Source organism: Xenopus laevis, chromosome 3L, assembly GCF_017654675.1.
Source record: "Xenopus laevis strain J_2021 chromosome 3L, Xenopus_laevis_v10.1, whole genome shotgun sequence".
NCBI lineage: Eukaryota > Metazoa > Chordata > Amphibia > Anura > Pipidae > Xenopus > Xenopus laevis.
This window is the reverse complement of record NC_054375.1, coordinates 137,819,202-137,846,867: the sequence shown is the minus strand read 5'-3', so window position 1 is coordinate 137,846,867 and position 27,666 is coordinate 137,819,202. Positions and strand designations below refer to the sequence as shown.

The 27,666-nt window shown below is 41.6% G+C and overlaps 1 protein-coding gene across 1 annotated transcript in view; it reads right to left on the bottom strand.

Annotated features, from left to right (window-relative positions):
• Positions 1 to 10,820: 10,820 nt before the first annotated feature.
• Positions 10,821 to 27,666, bottom strand: part of xpo7.L (exportin 7 L homeolog) — a 36,022-nt gene continuing 19,176 nt past the window's right edge. Inside the window, exons 11-28 of the mRNA NM_001095876.2 lie at positions 27,298 to 27,470; positions 26,977 to 27,170; positions 26,682 to 26,787; positions 25,348 to 25,483; positions 22,750 to 22,823; positions 21,345 to 21,425; positions 19,998 to 20,061; positions 18,500 to 18,608; positions 18,309 to 18,415; positions 16,477 to 16,565; positions 15,611 to 15,718; positions 15,409 to 15,491; positions 15,047 to 15,261; positions 14,801 to 14,939; positions 14,510 to 14,670; positions 12,839 to 12,937; positions 12,630 to 12,757; positions 10,821 to 11,386 (exon numbers count right to left, since the gene is read on the bottom strand). Coding sequence (NP_001089345.1) covers positions 11,293 to 11,386; positions 12,630 to 12,757; positions 12,839 to 12,937; positions 14,510 to 14,670; positions 14,801 to 14,939; positions 15,047 to 15,261; positions 15,409 to 15,491; positions 15,611 to 15,718; positions 16,477 to 16,565; positions 18,309 to 18,415; positions 18,500 to 18,608; positions 19,998 to 20,061; positions 21,345 to 21,425; positions 22,750 to 22,823; positions 25,348 to 25,483; positions 26,682 to 26,787; positions 26,977 to 27,170; positions 27,298 to 27,470 — 2,160 coding nt within the window. The 3' untranslated portion in view covers positions 10,821 to 11,292. The remainder of the gene's footprint in view (positions 11,387 to 12,629; positions 12,758 to 12,838; positions 12,938 to 14,509; positions 14,671 to 14,800; positions 14,940 to 15,046; positions 15,262 to 15,408; positions 15,492 to 15,610; positions 15,719 to 16,476; positions 16,566 to 18,308; positions 18,416 to 18,499; positions 18,609 to 19,997; positions 20,062 to 21,344; positions 21,426 to 22,749; positions 22,824 to 25,347; positions 25,484 to 26,681; positions 26,788 to 26,976; positions 27,171 to 27,297; positions 27,471 to 27,666) is intronic.

The following is a 27,666-nucleotide window of genomic DNA, read 5'->3' as shown; positions in this document are numbered from 1 at the left end:
TAAGAATGAGTGCGGGTCCATTCACTGAATTATATATATATATATATATATATATATATATATATATATATATATATATATATATATATATATATATATATATATAGGTACAATATTTCCATCAAATGAACATTTAGTTTGATACAGACAAAGTCATTTTTTTTTGTGGTATTTGATTTATTGACCATGTAATTTGGGTTATTCAACTGTTTTTTGGTTGAAAGTGGTTTTCCATCTTTCCCCACCGTTAACTCCAGGCCGGGTGGAGGGTCAAGGATGTCACAGGGGTGGGTTGGTGACATTGCGAGGATGGACCTGTGATGTCAGTGGACAGGGTTATGGTGTGGCGATTGGACTATCAATGCATCAATCTTAGGGAATCCTGCCCATTTTCCTAAATTATGAGAGCCAGGTAGGCAGTTCTGACCCTCCAAACGGACAGGTGGCAACCCTAGTAGCTTCTCACCCAGTTGAAAGATGAATAAGAGAAAGCTCAAACAGAAAGATATCAAAAGCTTCAGAGTAAAAGATTTTTCTGGTAGCGGAACTTTACTGATCAATATCTCATGACACTTTACTGAAACTGATGGTAGCGATTACTATTCTTTAATGATATAGCGCCAAAATATCCAGCCGAGTCTTAGAGAGATTATACAACCTTAAAATCTGTCCCTGCTCCAGGGAGCTTACAGTCTAAATCCCAATCACAATTAGACACAGACATACTAGTGTCAGTTTATCAGGAGCCAGGTAACCTGCCTGCATGGATTTGGAGTGTTGAAGGAAAATAGAATACCCAGTGGAAACCCACACAGACACAGAGAGAACATTTCAACCCTTGAAGATAGAGACTTTGCTTGAATTGCACATTACATTTTTAAGATATTAGAAGTTGTTGAACTGCTAATATAATGGATTTGTAACAATAGCACCATCAGCTGTTCATTTTAACTGACTGTCTACAGTAAATTGAAATTAATTCTGAGAAAAGAATGTTGCTCTGCTTAGAACATCAAGTTAAAAGAGCCCTGTAATGTTTCTCTGGTCGGTTATAAGCACTGCAAAAATAGCCAGCTTTTCTTTCAACTTTCTAATCAAGGAGCTTGTCAACAAATGCTTTTGGTAAAAAAAAAAAAGATCCCCTCTTATGTAATGGCCAAGCATATGTTGGTTCTAGTGATGTATGGGCTGGCCCAATACGCGTCGGGCCGACCTCGCATCCCCCTTTCCGGTCACAGGCAGGTCCGGGTTGAGCTCTTCTACCTGCTCTCCCCGCCCACAACCTTACAATGCCGGCTTCCGACTTCTGGGTTCAATTTTTATAGACGCATGCCTGCTCGCCCCGCCCCATTTGTGACATCATTGGTGGGGCGGCGTGGGTTCATAAAAGGAACAAGCCAGTTGGACTCAGTTGGGCGCGAGTGGAGGGAGGGCGGGTAACGTGGGTGTGTGGTTTGAGTAAAACCCAACCCTCACATCACTACTTGGTTCCCCTGCTGGGCAGCATTGTTTCATATTATCATACACAATACAATTCATTTGGAGACAGAACACAACAAAACTTTTCAGACCTTAATCCCCTGACTACAACAACCCACCAATCTACCTGACCAATCAGATTTTGACTTTATATGTGGTATGGCTTGTTGCAATGCTATATGTCCCCAGGCAGTTTCACAGGGGTGCTGAGCTTCAACCTGACATGAACAGGTGAATCCATCTGTATTTCACATTTTGTTGCACTGTATCCAGACACCATTCTTAGTGCTAAATCCTGCCTCTAGATGGTGCTACAGTGCACATTTCAGTACATCTATCTTCTAGTAGAAGTAAATCTAGAGCAACTGGACTTGCTAATTAATTATTGAAGACATTTCACTACTCATCCAAGCAGCTTCTTCAATTCAACTGATTTACTGGTCCCTCTAATTAGTATTGCATGAGTTATCAGACTTACTGATCCCTCTGTTTAGTATGGAACAAGTTATCAGACTTACTGGTCCCTCTGTTTAGTATGGAACAAGTTATCAGACTTACTGATCCCTCTGTTTAGTATGGAACAAGTTATCAGACTTACTGGTCCCTCTGTTTAGTATGGAACAAGTTATCAGACTTACTGGTCCCTCTGATTAGCATTGCATGAGTTATCAGACTTACTGGTCCCTCTGTTTAGTATGGAACAAGTTATCAGACTTACTGGTCCCTCTGTTCAGTATGGAACAAGTTATCAGACTTACTGGTCCCTCTGTTTAGTATGGAACAAGTTATCAGACTTACTGGTCCCTCTGTTTAGCATTGCACGAGTGATCAGACTTACTGGTCCCTCTGTTTAGTATGGAACAAGTTATCAGACTTACTGGTCCCTCTGTTTCGTATGGAACAAGTTATCAGACTTACTGGTCCCTCTGTTTAGTATGGAACAAGTTATCAGTCTTACTGGTCCCTCTGATTAGCATTGCATGAGTTATCAGACTTACTGGTCCCTCTGTTTAGTATGGAACAAGTTATCAGACTTACTGGTCCCTCTGATCAGCATTGCATGAGTTTTCAGACTTGCTGGTCACTCTGTTTAGTATGGAACAAGTTATCAGACTTACTGGTCCCTCTGTTTAGTATGGAACAAGTTATCAGACTTACTGGTCCCTCTGATTAGCATTGCATGAGTTATCAGACTTACTGGTCCCTCTGTTTAGTATGGAACAAGTTATCAGACTTACTGGTCCCTCTGTTTAGTATGGAACAAGTTATCAGACTTACTGGTCCCTCTGTTTAGTATGGAACAAGTTATCAGACTTACTGGTCCCTCTGTTTAGTATGGAACAAGTTATCAGACTTACTGGTCCCTCTGTTTAGTATGGAACAAGTTATCAGACTTACTGGTCCCTCTGTTTAGTATGGAACAAGTTATCAGACTTACTGGTCCCTCTGTTTAGTATGGAACAAGTTATCAGACTTACTGGTCCCTCTGTTTAGTATGGAACAAGTTATCAGTCTTACTGGTCCCTCTGATTAGCATTGCATGAGTTATCAGATTTACTGGTCCCTCTGTTTAGTATGGAACAAGTTATCAGACTTACTGGTCCCTCTGTTTAGTATGGAACAAGTTATCAGACTTACTGGTCCCTCTGTTTAGTATGGAACAAGTTATCAGACTTACTGGTCCCTCTGTTTAGTATGGAACAAGTTATCAGACTTACTGGTCCCTCTGTTTAGCATTGCACGAGTGATCAGACTTACTCGTCCCTTTGTTTAGTATGGAACAAGTTATCAGACTTACTGGTCCCTCTGTTTAGTATGGAACAAGTTATCAGACTTACTGGTCCCTCTGATTAGCATTGCACGAGTTATCAGACTTACTGGTCCCTCTGTTTAGTATGGAACAAGTTATCAGACTTACTGGTCCCTCTGTTTAGCATTGCATGAGATATCAGACTTACTGGTCCCTCTGTTTAGTATGGAACAAGTTATCAGACTTACTGGTCCCTCTGTTTAGTATGGAACAAGTTATCAGACTTACTGGTCCCTCTGTTTCGTATGGAACAAGTTATCAGACTTACTGGTCCCTCTGTTTAGTATGGAACAAGTTATCAGTCTTACTGGTCCCTCTGATTAGCATTGCATGAGTTATCAGACTTACTGGTCCCTCTGTTTAGTATGGAACAAGTTATCAGACTTACTGGTCCCTCTGATCAGCATTGCATGAGTTTTCAGACTTGCTGGTCACTCTGTTTAGTATGGAACAAGTTATCAGACTTACTGGTCCCTCTGTTTAGTATGGAACAAGTTATCAGACTTACTGGTCCCTCTGATTAGCATTGCATGAGTTATCAGACTTACTGGTCCCTCTGTTTAGTATGGAACAAGTTATCAGACTTACTGGTCCCTCTGTTTAGTATGGAACAAGTTATCAGACTTACTGGTCCCTCTGTTTAGTATGGAACAAGTTATCAGACTTACTGGTCCCTCTGTTTATTATGGAACAAGTTATCAGACTTACTGGTCCCTCTGTTTAGTATGGAACAAGTTATCAGACTTACTGGTCCCTCTGTTTAGTATGGAACAAGTTATCAGACTTACTGGTCCCTCTGTTTAGTATGGAACAAGTTATCAGACTTACTGGTCCCTCTGTTTAGTATGGAACAAGTTATCAGACTTACTGGTCCCTCTGTTTAGTATGGAACAAGTTATCAGACTTACTGGTCCCTCTGTTTAGCATTGCACGAGTTATCAGACTTACTGGTCCCTCTGCTAAAGTGGGACGATTGCCAGTTCTCATTAAAAGAAACGTGTTATTAGTCTACTCATTAATAGTATTCCTTTATCAGACACAAGGCTGCAAATTGCTTAGTGTAGCAGAAGATTGTGAGTATGGTAGATGCTGTTCATTGTTGTGATGCTAATGAAGCCAGGTCCATGGCTATGAAACATCGAGATAAACATTCCACAGGGGATGATCCCTATTTACGACCTCTTTCCCCAGTGAAGCAGTGGTGGTGGAAGACACTTGTTCAAGCTTGATGCAGCTTTGCGGTGAAAAATAACATTGCTGCAGCCTTCCCTGGTCCGTGCAATTTCAATGGCATAAAACTTCTCTCCTATTCATATACCAGTCTCTTATTCAAATCAATTAATGGTTGCTAGTGTAACACGGACCCTAGCAACCAGATGGCTGAAACTGCAAAATGGAGAGCTGCTGAATAAAAAGCTAAATAACTCAAAAACCACAAATAATAAAAATATTAAAACTGAGAATATCCCTCTCTACATCATACTAAAATTTCACTCAAAGGTGAATAACCCCTTTAATAATGAATGGGAATGGGATTGGGGAATCAGTAATAGACAGGCTGCCTCAAGTTTAGATACACACGAAAATAGCCGCTAAGGTGCCATAAAATTGTTCCCAATGCCCCACCATCCTCTATTCTTGGGAAACATCTGAATATTAACTCATTTTACATTCACTTAAATATAAAAAAATGATGTTGAGTGATATTCTTGAGACAGCTTTTTTTAAAAAAAAAAAAAAACAGCAGCTACCTGGTTTCTAAAGAGAGGGTCTCACCAATCAATAGTTTTTTTTGGCAGCAGGGATCAGCCCTGTAAAGTTGCTAACAAAAGGCTGTATTATTTATACTGGTCAAACTCCCTCCATCCCTGTCATTCGTTATAGTCTGGTAGTGAATTGCCACCATTGTATTTTTTAAAGGAGAAGTAAAGCTGAACTAAAGAAGTAGCTAGAAATGTTGTACGTTATGTTTTGGGCTTCTGTACCAGCCCAAGGCAACCACAGCCCTTTAGCAGTAAAGATCTGTGTCTCCAAAGATGCCCCAGTAGCTCCCCATCTTCTTTTCTGCTGATTCACTGCACATGCTCTGTGCTGCTGTCACTTACTGAGCTTAGGGACCCACTCACAATATACAGTACACATAGAATAGAAATGTCACAATATAAGGCTGATTAGTAATTAACACAGATAATTACTACATGGCAGCACAGAAACCAGTGCAATTAGCATCAGAATTTAATAATCAGCCCTGTAGCATCAGCTTATATTACAGGCCAACCTCATTTTCTGCTGGATAATTAGTGACGAGCCCTAAGCTTAGCTTCTCAACAGCCAATCAGAGCCCACTGAGCATGTGAGTGTCACAGACACTTTCCAAGATGGTGACCCCCTGTGACAAGTTTGAAGTCCTGGATCATTGCTGCTATTGACAAGCTGAAACTTTAGGCATTTTTAACCACATTCAATTTTAGGGTTTAGTTCTCCTTTAAAGGACATGTTAAGCCTACATTTTCCTACCATGTATATAAATTGGGCATATCTTTCCCACCCAAGCCACATCGTTTGTACTGCATAGATTTGTATCTCCCGGGCATGCAGTTTTGTAAAGCAGAAACAGCTACTCATTCAGATACGGAGCACTCGTCCTGCTACATTTTCCCTTTGCAGATAGAAGCAAGAGCACCAATTAAAGTCCAATTAAAACGACCCCCTTTCTCTAGACTGGCCCTTCTATGGGTTAAGTATCCACCTCCGGAGGCAGAACAGAAGAAGAACGGTTTGGCTCCACCCTCCTCATATAATCTCACGCTTCTCCTGTTCCCTTCAGTTCTTTCTTCTGTCCTGCTTGGAGGTTAGGACAACATTTTATCCCCCTTCTCTCTACTTTTACTCTACTATTACTTAGGAAATTATTATTGCACATTGTGTGTGAAGAAACCCTGTACTGGTCAAGTTACCAGCTATACACCACTCCTCAGGACTAGGTGGGCAGAAAAACGTTCAGCTTACTCGCGGCTAGGGATGTAGCGAACCGCCGCCGATGTGTTCGCGAACACCGGCAAAATTTGCGAACTGTTCGCGAACTTCGATCATCCGAAAATCGTTCGATTCGAACGATCGAAGGATTGTAATCGTTCGATCGAACGATTTTCGTTCGAGTCGAACGATCGAAGCCATTGGATCGAATGATTTCATTCGATCCAATGCTTCGATCGTTCGATTCGAACGAAAATCCTTCGATTTTAGCGCTCGAATGGTCGAATGGTCGAACGATTTTGACGCGAACGCCTATTGGCGAACGTCGCGCGACGTTCAAGAACTTGCGGCGGACGCGAACAAGTTCGCCGGCGAACAGTCCGCGACATCCCTACTCGCGGCACAGTTAAGTCTCATGGAGACGAATCCCACTCGTTAGGCTACATAGGCCTTCATAGCAGCACTAGAGGCCCTGCCCTTCGGCAGATTTCACATGAGAAGTTTGCAAAACTATTTCTACAATATTGGAACAAAAATCATTTCCATCTTGCACAAAGAATTCCCATGACCAGGTCAGTCAAATGGTCATTGACATGGTGGACAATAGCTCACAATCTGACCCAGGGCAAGACATGGGTCTCACAGCAATGGACAGTAGTGACCACAGACATCAGCCTCACAGGCTAGGGGGCGACATGGCCTCCACGCGTGTCAAGGGACCTGGTCAGCAGAGGAATCTAAACTACCGATCAATGTCCTGGAAACCAGAGCAATTAGGGATGTCATCCTCCAGTGGTAGGGTTGCCACCTTTTTTAAAATGTATTACCGGCTGCTGGGGGGGCGGGGTCACAAAGTGGCGGGCGTGATGACAAAAGGGGCGGGGCCACGCCACAGTCACTAGAAAAAGTAAAAGATAAGGTAATTTCCAGGGGATTGGGGGCAGGCCGAGGGCTCCTTTTAATGGTATTACAAATTTACCGGTAGCTACATTGCCGGTACATTTGTAATACAGGCCCTGGCCTTGGCAGGTATTTTACCGGCTAGGCCGGTAAAATACCGGCCGGGTGGCAACCCTATCCAGTGGTCACAGTGGCAACTCACCACTATTCAAGATGTAATTGAATTTCTCACGCAAGGGTTCCACTTGGGTTTATCGCTAGTTACCCTGAAAGGACAAATCTCAGCTCTATCCCTTCTCCTCCAACATTAGGGAGCTAGGGAACCAGACCGTATACAGTTCAAGCAGTGTGTGGGCAATGTCAGACCACTATATTGGGACCCCACACCCCCTTGGGACTTGACTACGGTACTTACCACCTTAAAGACCCCCCCTTTGAGCCACAAGCCTCATGTCCTATCAAATTCCTTGACTTTTCTTTTAGCAATTACATCTGGAAAAGACTGGCTGACATGGCTGGAAGGTGCCACGGCTCATAATTCATCCAGATAGGGCAGTATTTAGAACAATTCCTTCATTCACGCCCCAAAGTAGCTTCCTCATTTCATATACATGAAGAAATAAACGGACCTTCCTTATGTCCAAAACCATCTATCGACAAAGAAAAGGCCTTACATAAGCTGGATGTTGTAAGGGCAATTAGATACTACCTGGATAGATCAAAGGAGTTTAAGCGAACAGACACCTTTTAAGTCACATAAGGCATTAAAAAAGGGTCACCAGCGTCAAAACGTACCACAGCCAGATGGCAGGTGGAGACCATAAATTGTCATCAGTAACAAGCCCAGACCATTAAGGGTAAGGCCAGGCGAGGAGATTCGGGGAGATTTTGTCGCCTGGCGACTTATCGCCATGTCTTTTGCGCGACTATCTCCCCGAACTGCCTCAGCGTCTTTTCCCCATAGGCTACAGCGCAAAATCGCCTGCGCTAATGCACACGCGGCGATGCGTTTTCAATAGTCGCCCAAAGTTGCCTTAGGCGACTATTGAAAACGCATCGCCGCGTGTGCATTAGCGCAGGCGATTTTGCGCTGTAGCCTATGGGGAAAAGACGCTGAGGCAGTTCGGGGAGATAGTCGCGCAAAAGACGTGGCGATAAGTCGCCAGGCGACAAAATCTCCCCGAATCTCCTCGTCTGGCCTTACCCTTAAGGAAGCACATTCTACTAGAGCAATGAGTACATCTTGGGCTCTGCAAACTTGGGTCTCACTATCCACGTTTATATAATTTTACAGACTACAAGTCTTTCACTCTGCCCGTTATGAAATGTTGTATTTCTACTGTATTCTTGTATGTCTCCTCTCTGATCCTTATTCTAACCGAGCTGACGAACGCAAAACTGAAGGGAACAGGAGGAGCATGAGTTTATGTGAGGAGGGTGGAGCCAAACAGTTCTTCTTCTTCTGTCCTGCCTCCGGAGGTGGATACTTAACCCATAGCGTCTGCACTGACAGTTCGGGGCTGCTAGAAAAGGATTTTCCAGTAAGGAAAAAAATCCTCATTATAATGCTATAAAAAAATTATACCTTTTTCAAAAATGAATTTAAAACACTAATGGAATACAATCCTTGAAGGAAAGCTACCGAAGCAGTTTATTGCCAATAGATTAGCCACAATAGTGCAAGCTATATTTTCATTCTGCAGAATGCTTTACCATACCTGAGTAAACAGCTCTAGAATCTCTCTCTGTGTGTTTAGGATAGCAGCTGCAGTATTAGCTTGGTGTGACATCACTTCCTGCCTGAGTCTCTCCCTCCTCACTTATAGCTCTGGGCTCAGGAGGAGAAAGGAGCAAACTGAGCATGCTCAAGCCCTAGCCCTGGAGGTTTATACTGAAAACAGGAAGTCTGATACAGAAGTCCATGTTTACACAATAGAAGGAAAGAAAAGTTGTGTGTCTTTTGACAGAGGACTCAGAGCAGCACTACTTTGAGGGTTTACTGGTGTATTTATATAGACCTTTCTGATAAAGCTTAATTCATTTTAGCCTTTCCTTCTCCTTTAAAGGCAATGGCACATATGGCAGTACTGCACACCTTGTTTTTTAGCCCAAATAATCTGCACCCAAAGCGACTCTGTTTCCTTCCATGTGAATCACAAACAAGTGCTTGCCAGGGGACAGCTGCCCGGCAATACAGAATTCACATGGGAGGTAGCGGGAGCAATTCCGGAAGCTTTGGCCTACTTGCTCAAAAAGCCCCATAGATTTTTTTTTTTTTTTTAACCTGTGTGTGATTGGGACCAAGTAGAATTTCCCATAAACCGCTATGACTGCTAAAATGATCAAAGTGTTGCCAATAAGTTCCTATAGTTAGGAACAGCTGAACTTGAACTCACCCCAACTTCCTTCAGAAATTGTCCCAGAGGGACTGTGGAGGATACAGTGAGTCCAAAAACCATTCAGGGCTCCTTAACTGCAAAAATCCAAAGCCAAAAAATTGAGATGGCACGACGCCTTATAACATATTGTTTAGTATGAAAATAAAAACTGGGCAAATAAAATAGCCCATGCAAAATAAAAGATGTTTCTAATATAGTTAATTATAGTTAAATGTATAAAGGCTGTGACTGGATGTGTAACATAATAGCTAGAACACTACTTCCTGCTTTTTGGTTTTCACGGATAGACTTTGCATGTGCTATCTATATAGCTAATATAAATCACACACTATTTTTGATAGTAGCCAGAAGAAAAATCTTAGGTTCTTGTAGAACTCACCAGTTATGAAGGGAGGTCCAGGTGCACCGCCCTGAACCCTCAGCTTGGGGAGCGGACCACCACCGTATAAAGAAAAAGGACAGGCACTAGCAGAGACCAATCTTCCAGGCAGGCTTTTCAAATCATATAGTAGTTTATTATAGATAGTAGCCTATGATTAAGTATCTGAGAGACATGAAACGCGTAAGGCAGTGAGGTTGTATTCTACAATAAACTACTATACGATTTGACAAGCCTGCCTGGAAGATTGGTATCTGATAGTGCCTGCCCTTTTTCTTTATAGCTATTTAGCTAGGTTTTATTTTTACACTGAACTGTTCCTTTAAAACAGTGATATCCAACCTTTTGAACCCATGAGCAACATTCAGAAGTAAAAGGAGTTGGGGAGCAACACATGCATGAAAAATGTTCTTGGGCTGCCAAATAAATGCTGTGATTGGCTAATTGGTAACCCCTATATGGATTGTCAACCTACATTGAGGCTGTTTGGCAGTACACCTGGTTTTTATACAACCAAAACTTGCCTCCAAGCCTGGAATTCAAAAATAAGCTCCTGCTTTGAGGCCACTGAGAACAACATCCAAGGAGTTGGAGAGCAACTTGTTGCCCACGAGCTACTGGTTGGGGAGCACTGCTTTAAACCATTAAAAACAGGTTGCTCCAGTGGCCTAATGGGGGGGGGGGGACATCCCTTAATCATAGTATTTATAATTATGAGGCAGTGGGCCATCTCAATTTTTTGGCCTTATATGTTCCTATAGCAGAACAAGGGTGCGGACGACCTCTTTTGGCAATAACCCCATCCCAGAAATCAAGAGAAAGAGGGACTTGTGATATCCAAGTCCCATATCCAAATTAAGCAGAGAGGGCTGCGTTCTCAGTAAAGAGGATTGTTTATTACAAAATGTCCTTGCAGAACCTTTCAACCCTTTCAGTGCAGTCTCTGCAGAGCATCACTCCATAACAGCACAATGCTCCGCCAGTCCTCCGCACATCCACGCTGAAGGGAAAAGGGATGGGGGGCTGTAAGGGGCAATTTACTGGTCACTCAAAATGACACATACATATACTGTGTATATATATATATATATATATATGTAATTTTCAACAGGGAGTTCAGTCCTGGTGAACAAGTGTGTGTTTTTCCTCTCTCTCGCATTCGCTCAGTAACTCCCCGCGAGCCTCCATTAATTAGGAGTTTCAGCAGGAGATCCACTCGTCAGATATTTATATATATTTTCCCCATCCGTAGAAAGAATTCAAAACATTACCAAAAAAAATGTGCGGGTTTTTATACAAGAGAGGGGAAGATGACTGGGAGAGGAGATGGTGGTTGGTGAATGGAGAGGTCAGCTCATCATCTCGTTACTGTTGGGGCCGCAGGATGAGTTTTTCATAGAGTCGTTCACTTCTCGTCGGAAGGCAGAGAGATTCTGTGTAAACCTGTAGATGGAGGAAGAACGTGCCAGTGAGGAGGGCAGTTAGCAGTGTCTGTACAGCTGGCACATGTAAATCAACATATATTAGCCAATATAGATTCAATAGCTCAAAGGAACAATAAATAAAAAAAAATTATTTCCACGTTTTGTAATAGAAATAATAATAGGCCTGATCACAGTCCTAGCTTACTATAGGTTGACTGATATTCAAAAGAAGTTACTGGCTAATAGGGATGCACCAAATCCACTATTTTGGATTCGGCCCAACCCCTGAATCCTTTGCGAAAGATTCTGGCGAATTCCGAACCGAATCCGCACATGCAAATTAGGGGTAGAAACATTTTTACTTCCTTGTTTTGTGACAAAAAGTCACGCGATTTCCCTCCCCGCCCCTAATTTGCATATGCAAATAAGGATTCGGTTCAGCCGAGCAGAATTATTTGGCCGAATCCAAATCCTGCATCGGCTAACCTAATGGCTAACCAGATTTCCATTTTCAGAAACCAGTGTCTCAGCACAAAGCTGAAATAAAATGGGTCACTACTGAAGGTGCAGGTTGGGTTGCGGGTCAGCATTGCCCAACGAAGCACACAAACCAGTCATTTGGGTAATGCAGATGGGCCTCCAATTGCTATTGGTGGGATAGGGTTCTCAGAGCTCACCCCATCTGACATCAGCAGAGAGAGCATCGCTAAACCCCACCCCTTAGAACTTTAATTACATTTTGTCTTCTTAACACTTTTGAAATTTCCATTTTTTAATTTAGTTTTTTATACTAGCAGCTGCTACATTTCTAATATCACGGAATAAAAGAGTGTAGCACAAGCAAACCACTGCTCTCAAATTACTGATGCAAGAAGCCTCCCATGATGCTTCTCCACTCTGTTCTACTGCTCAATGTGACAGCAAGGATAGACCTGAGCAGAGAAATGTCAGAAGATGCATCTGTGCTCAGTTAAAATGCAGACTGTTTCTTCTATACAGAAGACCTTGTCCTCTTTCTCTGTCAAAATTAAAAACTCTATTCTCAAAGCCGTCCTGTAATAATTCTGCACAATAAACCGGCTTGAGACTTTCCTAGCAAACAAGAGATTAAGGTTATTTGGGGAAGTGACTAGGACTGTTCTTATTGTGCTTTTATGAAGCTTGTGAGTCATTCTTAAGCTTGTGAGTGTCTGCAGTGACATGTCAGAGGACACCAGCACCTTCATTCTATTAGGAGCACCAAGCACATTTCTATCATTTACCTGTCTCGGTTCTTGGTGAGTAGGTTCCCTTCAATACCCTCCATTAGGTTTTCAAAGCACAGGTGCATGGCTTGCTGCTTCTCTGGGGGCTGGCTGCTTACAATGCTGCTCCGCAGGTCTGAGAAATACTGAGAAACAAAGGCAAAATAAGAACTCTAGGGTGGAAGGAGGGTGACCAAACAGAGTAAGAAAGTGGAGTAAATTGGTACCTTCTCATTTAAAAGAATTAATCCCAGAAGAGGTCTGCTCATTGACCACTGATTTCGACAGTCTTCGAATATAATGATATTTAGAACTGTGGAGAGCATCTGGCAGAGTGCCGAGGAAAATGGGAAAGAAATGTCATTCATTTAAAGCAGTTATATTCATATTTTAACCCAAAGTAGTTACAGATTCTGTATTTCACCATTCTGTGAATACAGAGAATACTAACAACAGATGATTTATCAGTATAGCTCCTAAATTGACGCACCAGATCCACTATTTTGGGATTAGGCCGAACCCTTCATGAAAGATTTGGCGGAATCCCGAAATGACGCATACGCAGATTAGGGCAAGGAAAGGTTAATAAGAACAGCATGCTGGATGAACGGTAAAAACGTTATAATTCCTTGATCGCCCAACGAAAAATCACATTATTTTAAGGCTTCGATTCAGGCGAATCCTGAATCAAATCCAGGATTCAGTGTACCCCAATTCTAAGTTGCACAAATGTAGCTGCCTATAGCAACCGATCTGTAATAAAGGGCCGGTCCTATCAAATGTGAGGCCCAATTGGGACCATTTGGCAAGGCCCCCAGACGAAGTGTTGCTGACTATTGACACACCAAGTATATAGGAAAATAGGGGCATACAGGACCAAGATAGAAAGGAAATAGGGGCACACAGGGGAAGAGAGAGAGAGGAAAAAGGGGCACATGGGTACATAAAAGAGCAAATAGGGCCCAAAGGAACAGGAAAGAGGGAGCAAGTAGGGGCACATGGGGACAGGAGAGAGAAGGAGAAAATAGGGGCTCACAGGACAAGATTAAGAGAGAGGGAGGAAATAGGGGCACATAGGGCAAGAGTGAGAGGGGAAATAAGGGCACACAGGGTAAGAGAGAGAAAAAGGGAGAGGAAATAGGAGAATACAGGTTAAGGGAGAAAGAGAAAGGAACAAAAATAGGGGCACACAGGGTAAGAGAGAGAAAAAAAGGAAGAAATAGGGGCACACGGGGAAAAAGAGAGAGGAATGAAATAGGGGTATTAGAGAGAGGGAGGAAATAGTGGCATGAGAGAGAGAGAGAGAGAGAGAGAGAGAGAGAAAGAGAGAGAGAGAGAGAGAGGAAGGAAATAGGAGAGAGAGAGAGAGAGAGAGAGAGAGAGAGAGAGAGAGAGAGAGAGAGAGAGAGAGAGAGAGAGGGAGGAAGGAAATAGGGGCATGAGAGAGAGGAAAGAAATAGGGGCATTAGAGAGAGGGAGGAAATAGGGGCATGAGAGAGAGAGGAAATCGGAGAGTGGACAGGACCAATCAGGGTTGGGGCAGGTTGGACCGATTCAGGTTGGGAGTGGGCTCAGTCAGGTTGGGGGTGGACTGGACCTGTGGAGTTGGGGGCAGGCTGGGCAGTGTTATGTTCTGGGGAATTCTTGTCCCCCCTAGTGCGGGCCCCCAGGGGAGCGGGGCGCTGTTGGGCCCAATTGGTCTAATAGGCCGGCCCTGTATATTGAACATTCTGCTGCTACAATACTCAAATGTCAAATAAAACCTGACTAGTTGCTACTACTGGCAACAAGGTTTGTAAATCATTCCCAAAAGGTTTAGCTACATTCCATGGAAAAGTGCTCTGCTGCAAAGAGTACAGAGATCAGTGAGCATCCCCTTTTCTGGGTGTGGGTGTTACCTGCTGGATCATCTCAGGGTGCTGCTGCATGATGTGCAGGAACCGCTCACTCTCTTGCGGAGGAGGGGCTCCCCTTTTCTTACCGCTGCGAGACAGCTGCTTGAAGAGGTATGTGACAATGTGGTCCAGACAAGAGCAGCAGCCTGTGCACACCATTGTGTCTTTGGGAAGAGAACACAGAGTCAGTTTACAACAATTCAATTCTTTGATGTTACTGTTCCCTTAAAAATGAAGAGAGAGCAGCAAATGTACAGTGGAGATAACACACACACAACGACAGTGGTGACTTACCCAAAGCTGTAAGCCCCTCAGATATGGAGGACAGGATATACATAATGACGTGGGGCTCGAGGCTGGCGATGAAAGACATGTGATCTTGAGTGAGCACTTCCAAGAGCGAGTAATAGGACTGACTCAGTTTGGGATAATCCTGAAAGCACAGGAGCCATACTTAGCAATAGCACTGACCAACCAGAAACCATGTCAACACAAATTCACACCTTCACACACATATACACTGATAGAAAATGTATATACCAGCAGGTCACTGTGTGGCACGGACAGCAGCAGTTTGACAAAAGTCTGCAAGGCATTGTCCAAAGCCTCATCCCCGTACAGGCGGAAGACTCCGAAATTGACGTAGTTCCCGCTGAGAGCGGCTTTCAGCACCGAGAAACAGATGGAGATTCCCTTCAGCTTTAGCACATACAACTGCTCCTTTGGAAGCTCCCCTAGGGTCAGGATCCTGTTACCTGATTGAAAGAAAGATTGTCTCATTGCCTACCAGAGGTTGCACATAAATACAGCTACAGGAGATGCTATAAAGGGTGACAGAATAAGAAGTGCAGTGAAACAGATGAAGAGAGAGAGCTAAGAGCAATGGACTTTGGTTTATGCACCATAAGTTGTGATCATTTTACTGGTCTCTCGGAACAGAAGAATCCCGTTAGGAGATGAAACGTCAAACTGCAACCTTTGAGACCTGCAAAGAGAGAGAGAAAATGATGAATAAGGAAACGGAGCTGAAAAGGGCACGGGAAAAGCTTCATTGCAGAATGAAAGGATGGTAAAAGTATGGGAAATGCCCGAAAAGACTCTGACCTGTTGTGTACCAGCTCAGCCATTAACTTGAGGATGGGTGTGGTACAAGCTGGGTCATGGAACCACAATTCTATCGCCCGCTGCAGGATTGGCATGTAAGCAGGATATCTGAGGAAGGCTACAGTAAAGGACAGTGACAACTCTGTATTTCCACCCCTACAAGACTGTGTGGCTAAAACAAAGGCAACCGTGCTGATGCTAGTGTCATTCCCAATATTCCAAACCCCTTAAAGGGGTTGTTTACCTTCAAACAACTATTTGTTTTCAGATAGGTCACCAGAAAATTGGACTTTTTCCAATTACTTTCTATTTTCTATGTGTCGCCGTTTTTCTAATGTTGAAGTGCCATTTTTCACCTTCTAAAGCAGCTCTGGGAGGGGGGGGGGTCGCTGACCCTGTAAACTATTCTAAATTGATACCTTGAGTTGATACATTTGTTATCTTTGTCCCTGCTGAGCAGAATCTCTGGGTTTCATTACAGGCAGCTGTTAGAATTGATACAATAGTTGCTAATACTCCAGAGATGCTGCTGAGAAATGTATCAACTAAATGTTGCAAAATTGCACCTGAATTCCTTATCTGCCACACTCAAACATCAGAGACAGGGGCATTCGATTTTAAACTGAGATTTTGGAAAAACAGTAAAAAAAGTAATTGAAAAAAAGTCTTTATTTCTGGGAAACAATCTGTAAACAACTGAACTGAAAAAAGTGTTTGGAAGGTGAACAACCCCTTTATCAGAAATTGCCTTTCAGAAATTGTATCTTACTTATTTTGAGTACAGCAGGGTTGTTATTTAAGCATGTGTGTACCCTTTCCACTCTGTACTTCACTTGGCAATACATATCAAGGTGTAGCAAGGATACATCCAGTCAAACAGCATCATAAAGCTGCTCTTTGCATTAAATGCGAAGGCGATACCTCGAAGGTCTCTCACCAACCCAACCAGGCTCCTCTGCATAGAAAATAAAAATGTTAAGCAGCGAGCAAGTACTTAAGTACATCAGCCTACAACCGATTTCTTAAAGATGAACAAATATTCTATATATGCAGATATCCCAGTGTATATCCCATTTATACAATAGGGCTTTTCTCTGGTCTGTATCTCAGTTTATAGGAGGATCCCTGGTGTATATCCCATTTATACAATAGGGCTTTTCTCTGGTCTGTATCTCAGTTTATAGGAGGGATCCCCGGTGTATATCCCATTTATACAATAGGGCTTTTCTCTGGTCTGTATCTCAGTTTATAGGAGGGATCCCCCGTGTATCTCCCATTTATACAATAGGACTTATCTCTGGTCTGTATCTCAGTTTATAGGAGGGATCCCCAGTGTATTTCCCATTTATACAATAGGACTTTTCTCTGGTCTGTATCTCAGTTTATAGAAGGGATCCCCGGTGTATCTCCCATTTATACAATAGGATTTATCTCTGGTCTGTATCTCAGTTTATAGGAGGGATCCCTGGTGTATATCCCATTTATACAATAGGACATTTCTCTGGTCTGTATCTCAGTTTATAGGAGGGATCCCCGGTGTATTTCCCATTCATACAATAGGACTTATCTCTGGTCTGTATCTCAGTTTATAGGAGGGATCCCCGGTGTATATCCCATTTATACAATAGGACATTTCTCTGGTCTGTATCTCAGTTTATAGGAGGGATCCCCGGTGTATTTCCCATTCATACAATAGGACTTTTCTCTGGTCTGTATCTCAGTTTATAGAAGGGATCCCCGGTGTATCTCCCATTTATACAATAGGATTTATCTCTGGTCTGTATCTCAGTTTATAGGAGGGATCCCCGGTGTATTTCCCATTTATACAATAGGGCTTTTCTCTGGTCTGTATCTCAGTTTATAGGAGGGATCCCCGGTGTATATCCCATTTATACAATAGGGCTTTTCTCTGGTCTGTATCTCAGTTTATAGGAGGGATCCCCGGTGTATATCCCATTTATACAATAAGACTTTTCTCTAGTCTGTATCTCAGTTTATAGGAGGGATCCCCGGTGTATATTCCATTTATACAATAGGGCTTTTCTCTGGTCTGTATCTCAGTTTATAGGAGGATCCCAGGTGTATTTCCCATTTATACAATAGGACTTTTCTCTGGTCTGTATCTCAGTTTATAGGAGGGATCCCCGGTGTATTTCCCATTTATACAATAGGATTTATCTCTGGTCTGTATCTCAGTTTATAGGAGGGATCCCCGGTGTATTTCCCATTTATAGAATAGGACTTATCTCTGGTCTGTATCTCAGTTTATAGGAGGATCCCAGGTGTATTTCCCATTTATACAATAGGGCTTTCCTCTGGTCTGTATCTCAGTTTATAGGATAGATCTGAAAAATATATCCAGTTTGCTGAATGACATCAAGTTTATGGCCAGGGTCAGACGATGGAGAAGATGGAAAGTCCGCTGCCCTGTTGCTCCTGAACTGCCTGCACCCGAAAGCACAGTTTCCATTTGGGTGAGGGCCAATGCAGCGGCAAAATTCGGCATTTTGCATTTCGAGCCGAAATCCGCCCACAGTTATAAAGCCAAGGGGAGCAGCAGCAAAGTGGATTTTCCATCTGGGGAGAATTTGCTTTGGTAAGGATCGTTTGGCCCTAGCCTAAAGGACAGCATTTAGTATGGATTTTAAGAATAAAATCACCTATTTACTATGTTTCTTATTTTACATTTCATTTTTACCTTGGCTTCTTGTTCATTAAAATTGTTGCTGTTGAACATCTGGGCAAGCGACTCAAAGGCAGCAGTGAGAGGCATCATAAACTGAGAAAACTGCTCTTCATCCTCGCCTAAGCAGAGAGAAAGTAAATGATGAGTGTAGCTACACTAACAACCCCATGCCCTCTTCCCCCATTGTACTAAGCTAAGAATACCTAGATCCACCATGAGAAGACGCCCTAGAGCAGTATAGAAGGTGGTTCGGCACCGCATGTCTGACATGTTGGATTGACTGTTAATTCCCAGGAAGGAGAAGTGCTCACTCTGTAACAAAGTCCAGATAAGAGAACTGCATTACTCTGCTCGGAGCAAGAGCTGTATTTGTAAGAATTCCGTGTAAAAAAACAAATTACATTTTTTATTCACCAACACTCTACCTTTATTACTTTACTTTGGGAACATTTAAGGGGCGTTCAATGAATAATTCTTCATTTTCTAACAGACATTTTAGATCACTTGCTGAATTTACAGTTACTATATTACTTACTGGGCCAGGGAATTAAAGGGGCAGTTCACCTTCGCAAAACATAAGACCTTAGGATGTCGTCTGTAACAATTTAATACAGTTCCTGCCCTTACTGTGCATGCTCCTCAGAACTTTACTATAGTCTGCCACAGCTCCTAACATTTGATAGACAATTTGCTGGCATTTTAAAGCTTCTGCAACAACAAGCTGTGGCTAGACACACTGAGCTTTTACAGAGATACATAAGAGGGACATAGGTGGAGAATAACAAACATTTAAGGAGGCTTTAAAAATACCCAGTAACACCAAAAAATAAAAGTGTTTTAAAGTAATGAACATGTAATGTACGGTTACGCTGCACTGGTACAACTGGTGTGTTTGCATCAGAAACATTATTATAGTTTATAAAAACAAGCTGCTGTGTAGCCATGTGGACAGCCATTCAAGCACAGGATACACAGCAGATAACAGATAAGTACTACTATAGTTTATAAAAACAAGCTGCTGTGTAGCCATGTGGACAGCCATTCAAGCACAGGATACACAGCAGATAACAGATAAGTACTACTATAGTTTATATAAACAAGCTGCTGTGTAGCCATGTGGACAGCCATTCAAGCACAGGATACACAGCAGATAACAGATAAGTACTATTATAGTTTATATAAACAAGCTGCTGTGTAGCCATGGGGGCAGCCATTCAAGCTGAAAAAGGAGAAAAGGCACAGGATACACAGCAGATAACAGATAAGCTGTGTAGTATACAATGGGATTCTTCTGAACTTATCTGTTATCTACTGTGTATCCTGTGCCTGAGTGGCTGCCCCCATGGCTACACAGCAGCTTATTTATATAAACTATAGCTGTGTTTGTGAAGCAAAAAGCAAGTTTTACCAGTGCAGTGTAACAGAACATTATACTGTCATTCCTTTAAAACACTTTCCTTTTTTGGTGTTACTGTTCCTTTAAAGAGATCAACTGATATTCATATATAAATAAAAGGTTTCTACTGGAAATTTTTCTATTACTAGCCTCCGAAATCAAAAATATTATCCTCATTCTCTGAATGGTGGAAGCATTATTGAAATGTACGTTTAATAATAGTAATATGTAAACATTGGCACATCTCAGGAGAAGAGCCTTTATATTTCCTAATGACACAAAAATAGCTGTAGTCCCTCACTTACCGTATGGTTGTTTAACATGAACTGGACAGCGCTGAGTTTCACCAGCTTTCTGACACTGCTATAAGTGCAGGTAGTTAAGGACAAGCAAAGTGGTACATCAAAGGACTGACAGTCCAGCCCCAATTCATATAATAACTTAGCACTTCTAAACAATATGGCACTGGACCCTGACAGAATTGAACAATGTTCAATAGTAGCAAGTGATTTGCGGGATGGCCCAATAACTATAGTACCCCCCCCAACTTTTACTGTCCTGCTGAAGATGAGCCCTCTATCCCTCTGCCAATATTGGTTTTGTAACAAGTCACCCCCCTAATGTCACCATAAAGGGAGGGTTAGCATTCGTATAAAGGTCCCTTCTCAACCTCAGGCCCGAGTTGGGCTCAAGTTCATATTAGGACTGAAGTGGCTTCTTAGTATTTTTTGCACACTCCAAAATGTGTTGTGCACACTGGCATTAAGCATAAACTGCTAGCAGGTAAAACTTACAGCCATGAGCTCTCCAAACTATAAAATAAAGGTATTTAAATTTGGCTGAATGCTGTACACAAGTATTGGTCATTTTGTTTCTACTAAAATTCAGTACTACCTCCTGCAGTCCAGCAGCCCTGTATAAACAAAGGCTTAGGCCCTTTCTTAACCCCCACTCATCTGGTGTAGCCTACCTCCTCCTCTTCCTCTTCATCCAGGAAGAAACACACGGCCCCAGAAAGTTTTAAAGTGTGCATGTTAAAATGGGTGGTTCACCTTCACGTTAACTTTTAGTAGGTTATAGAATGGCCAAATCTAAGCAACTTTTCAACTGGTCTTCATTATTTATTTATTTATTTTTATAGTTTTTGAGTTAAATGCCTTCTTATTCTGATTCTTTCAAGATTTCAAATGGGGGTCAGTGACTCCATCTAAAAAACAAATTCTCTGTTATGTATTGTTATTGCTACTTTTTATTACTCATCTTATTCTGCAGGACTTTCCTATTCATATTCCAGTCTCTTATTCAAATTAATGCATGGTTGCTAGGGGAATTGGGACCCTATTGCAAACTGTAGAGCTGCTGAATAAAAAGCTAAATACCTCAAAAACCGCAAATAATAAAAAATGAAAACCAATTGCAAATCACTCTCTACATCATACTAAAAGTTAACTCAAAGCTGAACAACCCCTTTAAGTAGAGAAGGTGGCACATAGCTCATAATAAATAGGAATAAGTAGGCAATACCAGACAAACCTAGAAGATAAACAGCTTAGTACAAACCAAATGACCAATACCTGCGTTGGGCTTTTAGTGGACCTTTAATTTCCCTCCAAACACCCCTATGTGGTTAGTAATCAATCAGTTCAGGATATCCTATTGATAAGTCATTCAGCAGCTGCAGCGTCTTGGATGTGATAGGCTCACAGCGACCCCAGTACTTCAGATTAGTGATTCTGTGCAAAACAAAACAGTGATTAGCAACTACATTATTAAAGATAAATGTGCTTGGCTAACTGTTGCATACAAATATTTATTGCTTGTACAGGGGGAAACAAGCTAATTTAAAATGCTTTTAAAAAAATATCAAGTAAAAAGTCAGGGGCTAGTGCTTTATTATTAAAGAGGAAATATCACGAAAATTTAAACTTAATATGAGCTTCATCATACTGAAATAAGAAACAGCTAGATCCAATATATCTTATAGGGGGTTTCCTTTCCTAGCAGATGTATTCGAGCTCACTCAAATAACTGATTCCAGTACAAACAAAATCTAAAAAAATAACTGCCTTTTGCACAAATCCTGCATGTAGAGAGACATGTCTGGTGATTTTAATAGAGTGAGTTCTAATACATCTTCTAGGCAAAAGGAGCCCCCCCCATAAGATAAATTGGATCTAACTGTCAATGAATATCTGACACTCAACTGCTGCATGAAGAGAGAATGAAGAGAAACAGAAGCTGAGAGATGAATAGTGAAGATAAACTTGATTATTTCATAAACGGTACAGAATATTTAATTGATTGTATTTAGAAAACATCTTATCTTAGAATGCTGAAGCTTATATTAAATTTTAAATGTCATGATAGCTCCCCTTTAATATCATCATGACAATGATACAGCTATGAAAACAATAAATACAATAAATAAATAGAATGGGATTGTCCGGTTATGGGTAAGGAAACAATGGCTGTTTTTTAAGGTTCTCCATTGCGGATCTCCCACGTTTGGGAGATGCTGCGTTCAAAAGTTAGTGCTTGGTAAAGCCAAGCAAGCAGTCCACCATTTTTTTCAGGACCACTTGGATGATTCTTCAATTTGGCTTTTCTGTGCAACCAGAATGGCAGCTCCCACTCGGGAATTAACACCTACGCAGATGAATATGGTACTCTTAGATAAACCCCAACGTTTGTTTTAATGAAAATACACAGAAATATACAAAATATACAAAGCAAGCGTGAACCCTAAGCTGGAAAATACATTTTACCTGAAGCTTGTATTTATCATGCAGTCTACTGAAAAGGTTGTTTTAGACGCAATATATATTTTAATTTTGAGAACTGCAGAGCCTAGAAGTGTGAAGAGCAGGATTTTGCAGAACACCAAGAAGCGTAAATCATACTACAATAGACATATATAGTTAACAGAGGCAGACATAATAAAGAAGAAAAAAAGGAGACGGCACAGACAAAACAAGTAGCCAAGAGAAAAGATCCAGGAGGCTTTAGGGAGGCAAAACAATACACAATGAATTAGACAGGGCACTTCTGGGGCCTTACATTTTTCCAATGAAGATACTCAGCACCATTGTCTCATCATTAAGACCGAGCACATCAGAAAGGCGACGATATAGCTGCAATCCAGGAAAGAGAAAAAGTCAGTATATGAATTATGGGTTGTTACCTAAAGACTGAGAAATGAGCCGCGTCCTACCAAGTGCTGCTCAAAGGTCATTTCTACCAACAGAGAGACTGACTTGGGATCCAGGAAGTAGTGCCTCCAACCTGCGGCTGAATGGTAGCTTCCAGCATCCTAAGCTGGTCATTCTATCAGTAGAAGGGTTTTCATCCTGGAGGCTTTTGCCTTGTGGGTGGTTTTGATTGGCACTGTTATCTCAGGAAGAAGTGCTTAGATCAAAGTATGTCTACTACAGCGTCTGTCAGACTTTTTAAAGGAGAACTAAAAAAACGTTAAACATAAGTGAATGTAAAATTGATGAGGGAACTTTTGCAATGTACATTCATTATTTATTTTTTTTCATTCCAAGATATATAGTGAATAAAGTACCCCCTCTTGTAAAATATGAGGATATTATAAGTTACCGAGGAGTTTCATGACCATATAAAAACACGAGGCCGAAAGCCGAGTGTTTTTATACAGGTCATGGAACTCCGAGGTAATTTCTAATATTCTCATATTTTGCAACTGGGGGTACTTTATTTATTATAATACACAAGTTTCAGTGAGTCATGTGACAGAAATGACATCAGAACTCACCGTTTATAACTGATGACATCAGAACTCACCGTTTATAAGGATATCATTTACAAGATATTCATGGCTTTTGTGTATTATAAAAGGATACATGTCCTGTTATTATGAATGAATTTTGTTACAACAGCGCCACCTGCTGCTCATTTTCCCACAAGTCCGACCACCCAGTAGTAAAGGAAGTTGTCAGGAGAAAGAAAAAGGCTGCTCTTATGTTCTTCTGCTTGGAAAAAAAATTAGAGCCTTTCTCAAATCTTTGCTATGCAGAAGAACATCAGAGCAGCCTCTTTCTTTCGCCTGGCAACTTCCTTGACTTGATTTCTTGATTCTAGAACTTAATATAATGGTGTATAAACACAATGGCCAGTTTCTCTCTCTCTGGAGCTGTTGAGGGATACTAACTAAGCAGGAACCTTGATCACACTGAAATGAGTCGAATATTGATTTTAACAAATTAGCACCTATGCACCCCCTCTCTGACGGAGGCCTGTGTATTTCCTTATAGAATAAGTAAACCTTTAAAATAACTGATGTTCTTCTGGTTAGGAAATATTTGAGAAAGGGTTCATATTTTTTCCTAATCAGAAGAACATCAGAGCAGCCTCTTTCTTTCTCCTGACAACTCTCTTGATTACTTGGTGGTCAGACTGGTCAGAAAATGAACAGCAGGTGGTGCTGTTGTAACGAAATTCATTCATATTAACAGTAAGAAAAATTAAGAATGTACATTGCAAAAGTTCTTAGAATAGCACCCTCATCAATTTTACATTCACTTATTTTTAAGGTTTACTTATTAAGGTTTACTTATCCTTTAACTAAAGAAGTAGGCTAGAAATGTTGTACATTATGCTTTGGGCTTCTGTACCAGCCCAAGGCAACCACAGTCTTTTAGCAGGAAAGATATGTGTCTCCAAAGATGCCCCAGTAGCTCCCATCTTCTTTTCTGCTGATTCACTGCACATGCTCTGTGCTGCTGTCACTTACTGAGCTTAGGGACCCACTCACAATATACAGTACACATAGAATAGAAATGTCACAATATAAGGCTGATTAGTAATTAATACAGATAATTACTACATGGCAGCACAGAAACCAGTGCAATTTGCATCAGAATTTAATAATCAGCCCTGTAGCATCAGCTTATATTACAGACCAACCTCATTTTCTGCTTGATAATTAGTGATGACCCCTAAGCTTAGCTTCTCAACAGCTGCTCAGAGCCCACTGAGCATGTGAGTGTCACAGACACTTTCCAAGATGGTGACCCCCGTGACAAGTTTGAAGTCCTGGATCATTGCTGCTATTGAGAAACTGAAACTTTAGGCTGGTGCAATAAGTTCAGTATATAAAATATGGCATTTTTAGCCACATTCATTCTAGGGTTTAGTTTTCCTTTAAGTTCAGGCCTCTTTGGAGGCCCAAGTATTGGCCTGGACCCCTTTGAGTTCATAACTATGTTACAGATATCATTGTACTAGTCAGACAGCCATTGTTCCAAGACTCTAGAACAGCAACTATGTTTTTATCCTAAATTATTAATCCAATGTAGTCTGCATTTCCCCCCAAACTGCCTAACCCTGCCACTGCTTCAAGCTTTACAGTTTGGGAACCACTGGTCTCTGCTGTTGTTTCTTGTTAATATAAACGAGGACAGATACTTCAGCTGGTAATACTCTTGAATCTATAGATTTCTGCATTCCTGAGGGATTTGTGCCTACCCTCAGAAGCATCCGCCATGGACAGTACATTTACTATTGTAAATAAATGAGAAGCAGTTGACAGTGGAGACAAGTAGAAGGAGGTGAAATGTTGTCAATTTTCTATGCTTATCCTACCTTTTAAAATGCAATTAAGTACTCAGAGGACAAAGTTCTTTCCAGACTCACCTTGGAGGACTTTTGCACCTGGTCACCGATATAGATTTTCCTAAACTGCTCAAAAAAGCTAAGCATGGACAGTTCCAGCTTTTCATTGCCTGCCTGTGCTAGGCGAGAGTCTGTGAGGTTCATCAACTGAAGGACTCTGGAAGAAAGAGAAGGTGATTTAAAGGAACAGTAACACCAAAAAAATGAAAGCGCTTTAAAGTAACTAAAATATTATGTATGGTTTCCCTGCACTGGTACAACAGTGTGTTTGCTTTAGAAAGACTACTATAGTTTATATAAACAAGCTGCTGTGTAGCCATGGGGCAGCCATTCAAAGCACAGGTTACATAGCAGATACCAGATGAACTCTGTAAAATCCCACTGTATTCTCTTACAGAGCTTATCCGTTATCTGCTAAGTAAACTTATAGCTTAAAGGGATACTGTCATGGGAAAAAAAATTTTTTTCAAAATGCATCAGTTAATAGTGCTGCTCCAGCAGAATTCTGCACTGAAATCCATTTCTCAAAAGAGCAAACAGATTTTTTTATATTCAATTTTGAAATCTGACATGGTGCTAGACATTTTGTCAATTACCCAGCTGCCCAATGTCATGTGACTTGTGCCTGCACTTCAGGAGAGAAATGCTTTCTGGCAGGCTGCTGTTTTTCCTTCTCAATGTAACTGAATGTGTCTCAGTGGGACATGGGTTTTTACTATTGAGCGTTGTTCTTATATCTACCAGGCAGCTGTTATCTTGTGTTAGGGAGCTGTTACCTGGTTACCTTCCCATTGTTCTTTTGTTTGGCTGCTGGGGGGGGGGAAGGGAGGGGGGTGATATCACACCAACTTGCAGTACAGCAGTAACGAGTGATTGAAGTTTATCAGAGCACAAGTCACAGGACTTGGGGCAGCTGGGAAATTGACAAAATGTCTAGCCCTATGTCAAATTTCAAAATTGAATATAAAAAAATCTGTTTGCTCTTTTGAGAAATGGATTCCAGTGCAGAATTCTGCTGGAGCAGCACTATTAACTGATTCATTTTGAAAAAATGTTTTTTTCCCATGACAGTATCCCTTTAATTGGCTGCCCCATGGCTACACAATAGCCTATTTACATCAACTATAGTTGTCTTTTTAAAGCAAACAAATAATTTCTACCAGTGCATATCAACTATAGACTATACTTTAATTACTTTATAAAGCTTTTATTTTGGTCTTACTGTTTCTTTAATGAGATTAATGTCCCTACTGGTTTCATAGTCTCTTGGCTCCCGGTTTGACTCTTTCACCGGGTGGCCGAACCTAGCAGTTGTTCCCATTTTATCATGGTCAAGACATTTCTATAATACTCACCGGCAAACCAGCTCTCCATCCATTGCATCCTGCTCATCTGTACTAGCAAAGGAGACTCGCCCTCCAATTACAGCCCCAATAATGTAAACCAACCATGTAAGGCGACCTAAAGGGACGGATGAAAAGGATTAGACTGCTGCAGATGTGCTGAAACTCAGAAGTAGGCAACGTTCATTTAAATACGATAACCCATATTATCACTGCTTATCAGTAGAAGCAGATGTCTGACAGACAAAGCTCATAATCATAAAACTACTCAAAGGTTTAAACCCCAGCAACCACACACTAGTCTCACCTTCCTGCACGGCGAGTTCCATGCTGGGGGCAGAGCCACTCTGCAGCAGTTCTTGATAGGTCTGTGCTGATTGGTCGAATAGCTGAACCAGTAAAGCACAGGTCTTGTCGTACTCACAGCGTCCAATGGTAGACAGCTGATCCAACTGCTGCTGCACTAGACCTGCATCCTCAAGAGGGTCTTCAAGGCCATCCCTATAGCAAGATAATTGATACTAATCAGAGACTCCGTTAAACTAAAGCAATGAAATACCGCTGCAACACAGAACTCTGCAAGATCCATTTATAAAATTGAATTTTCCAGTGTTTCTATAACATTTACCTGAGGATTATGTGCACAGATTCCAGTCGAGATGTCACATAGGATTTTGTCACCTCCGGTGTGTAGGTCTCCAAGAGATGTGGCTCTGTTGCTTTAACGTAGGGAACGGATGCTGCGAGACGTTGCCACAAACTCAGGAGGTAATGAACAGAGTTGGGGGCAAATTCCCAGTGCTGGGGGTGAGAAGTTGATAATTAGACACAAATACTTACACACACAGTCCAAACATATCCTAACACACTGTATCATTTGTACTGGACGTATCACATGTACATGTATATTACCTAATCACTGGCCTGAACCTGATCTGTTCCTGTTTTTTATGCAGCCGTATTGCTTTTATACTGACCGATAAGTGTGCTTTCTTTA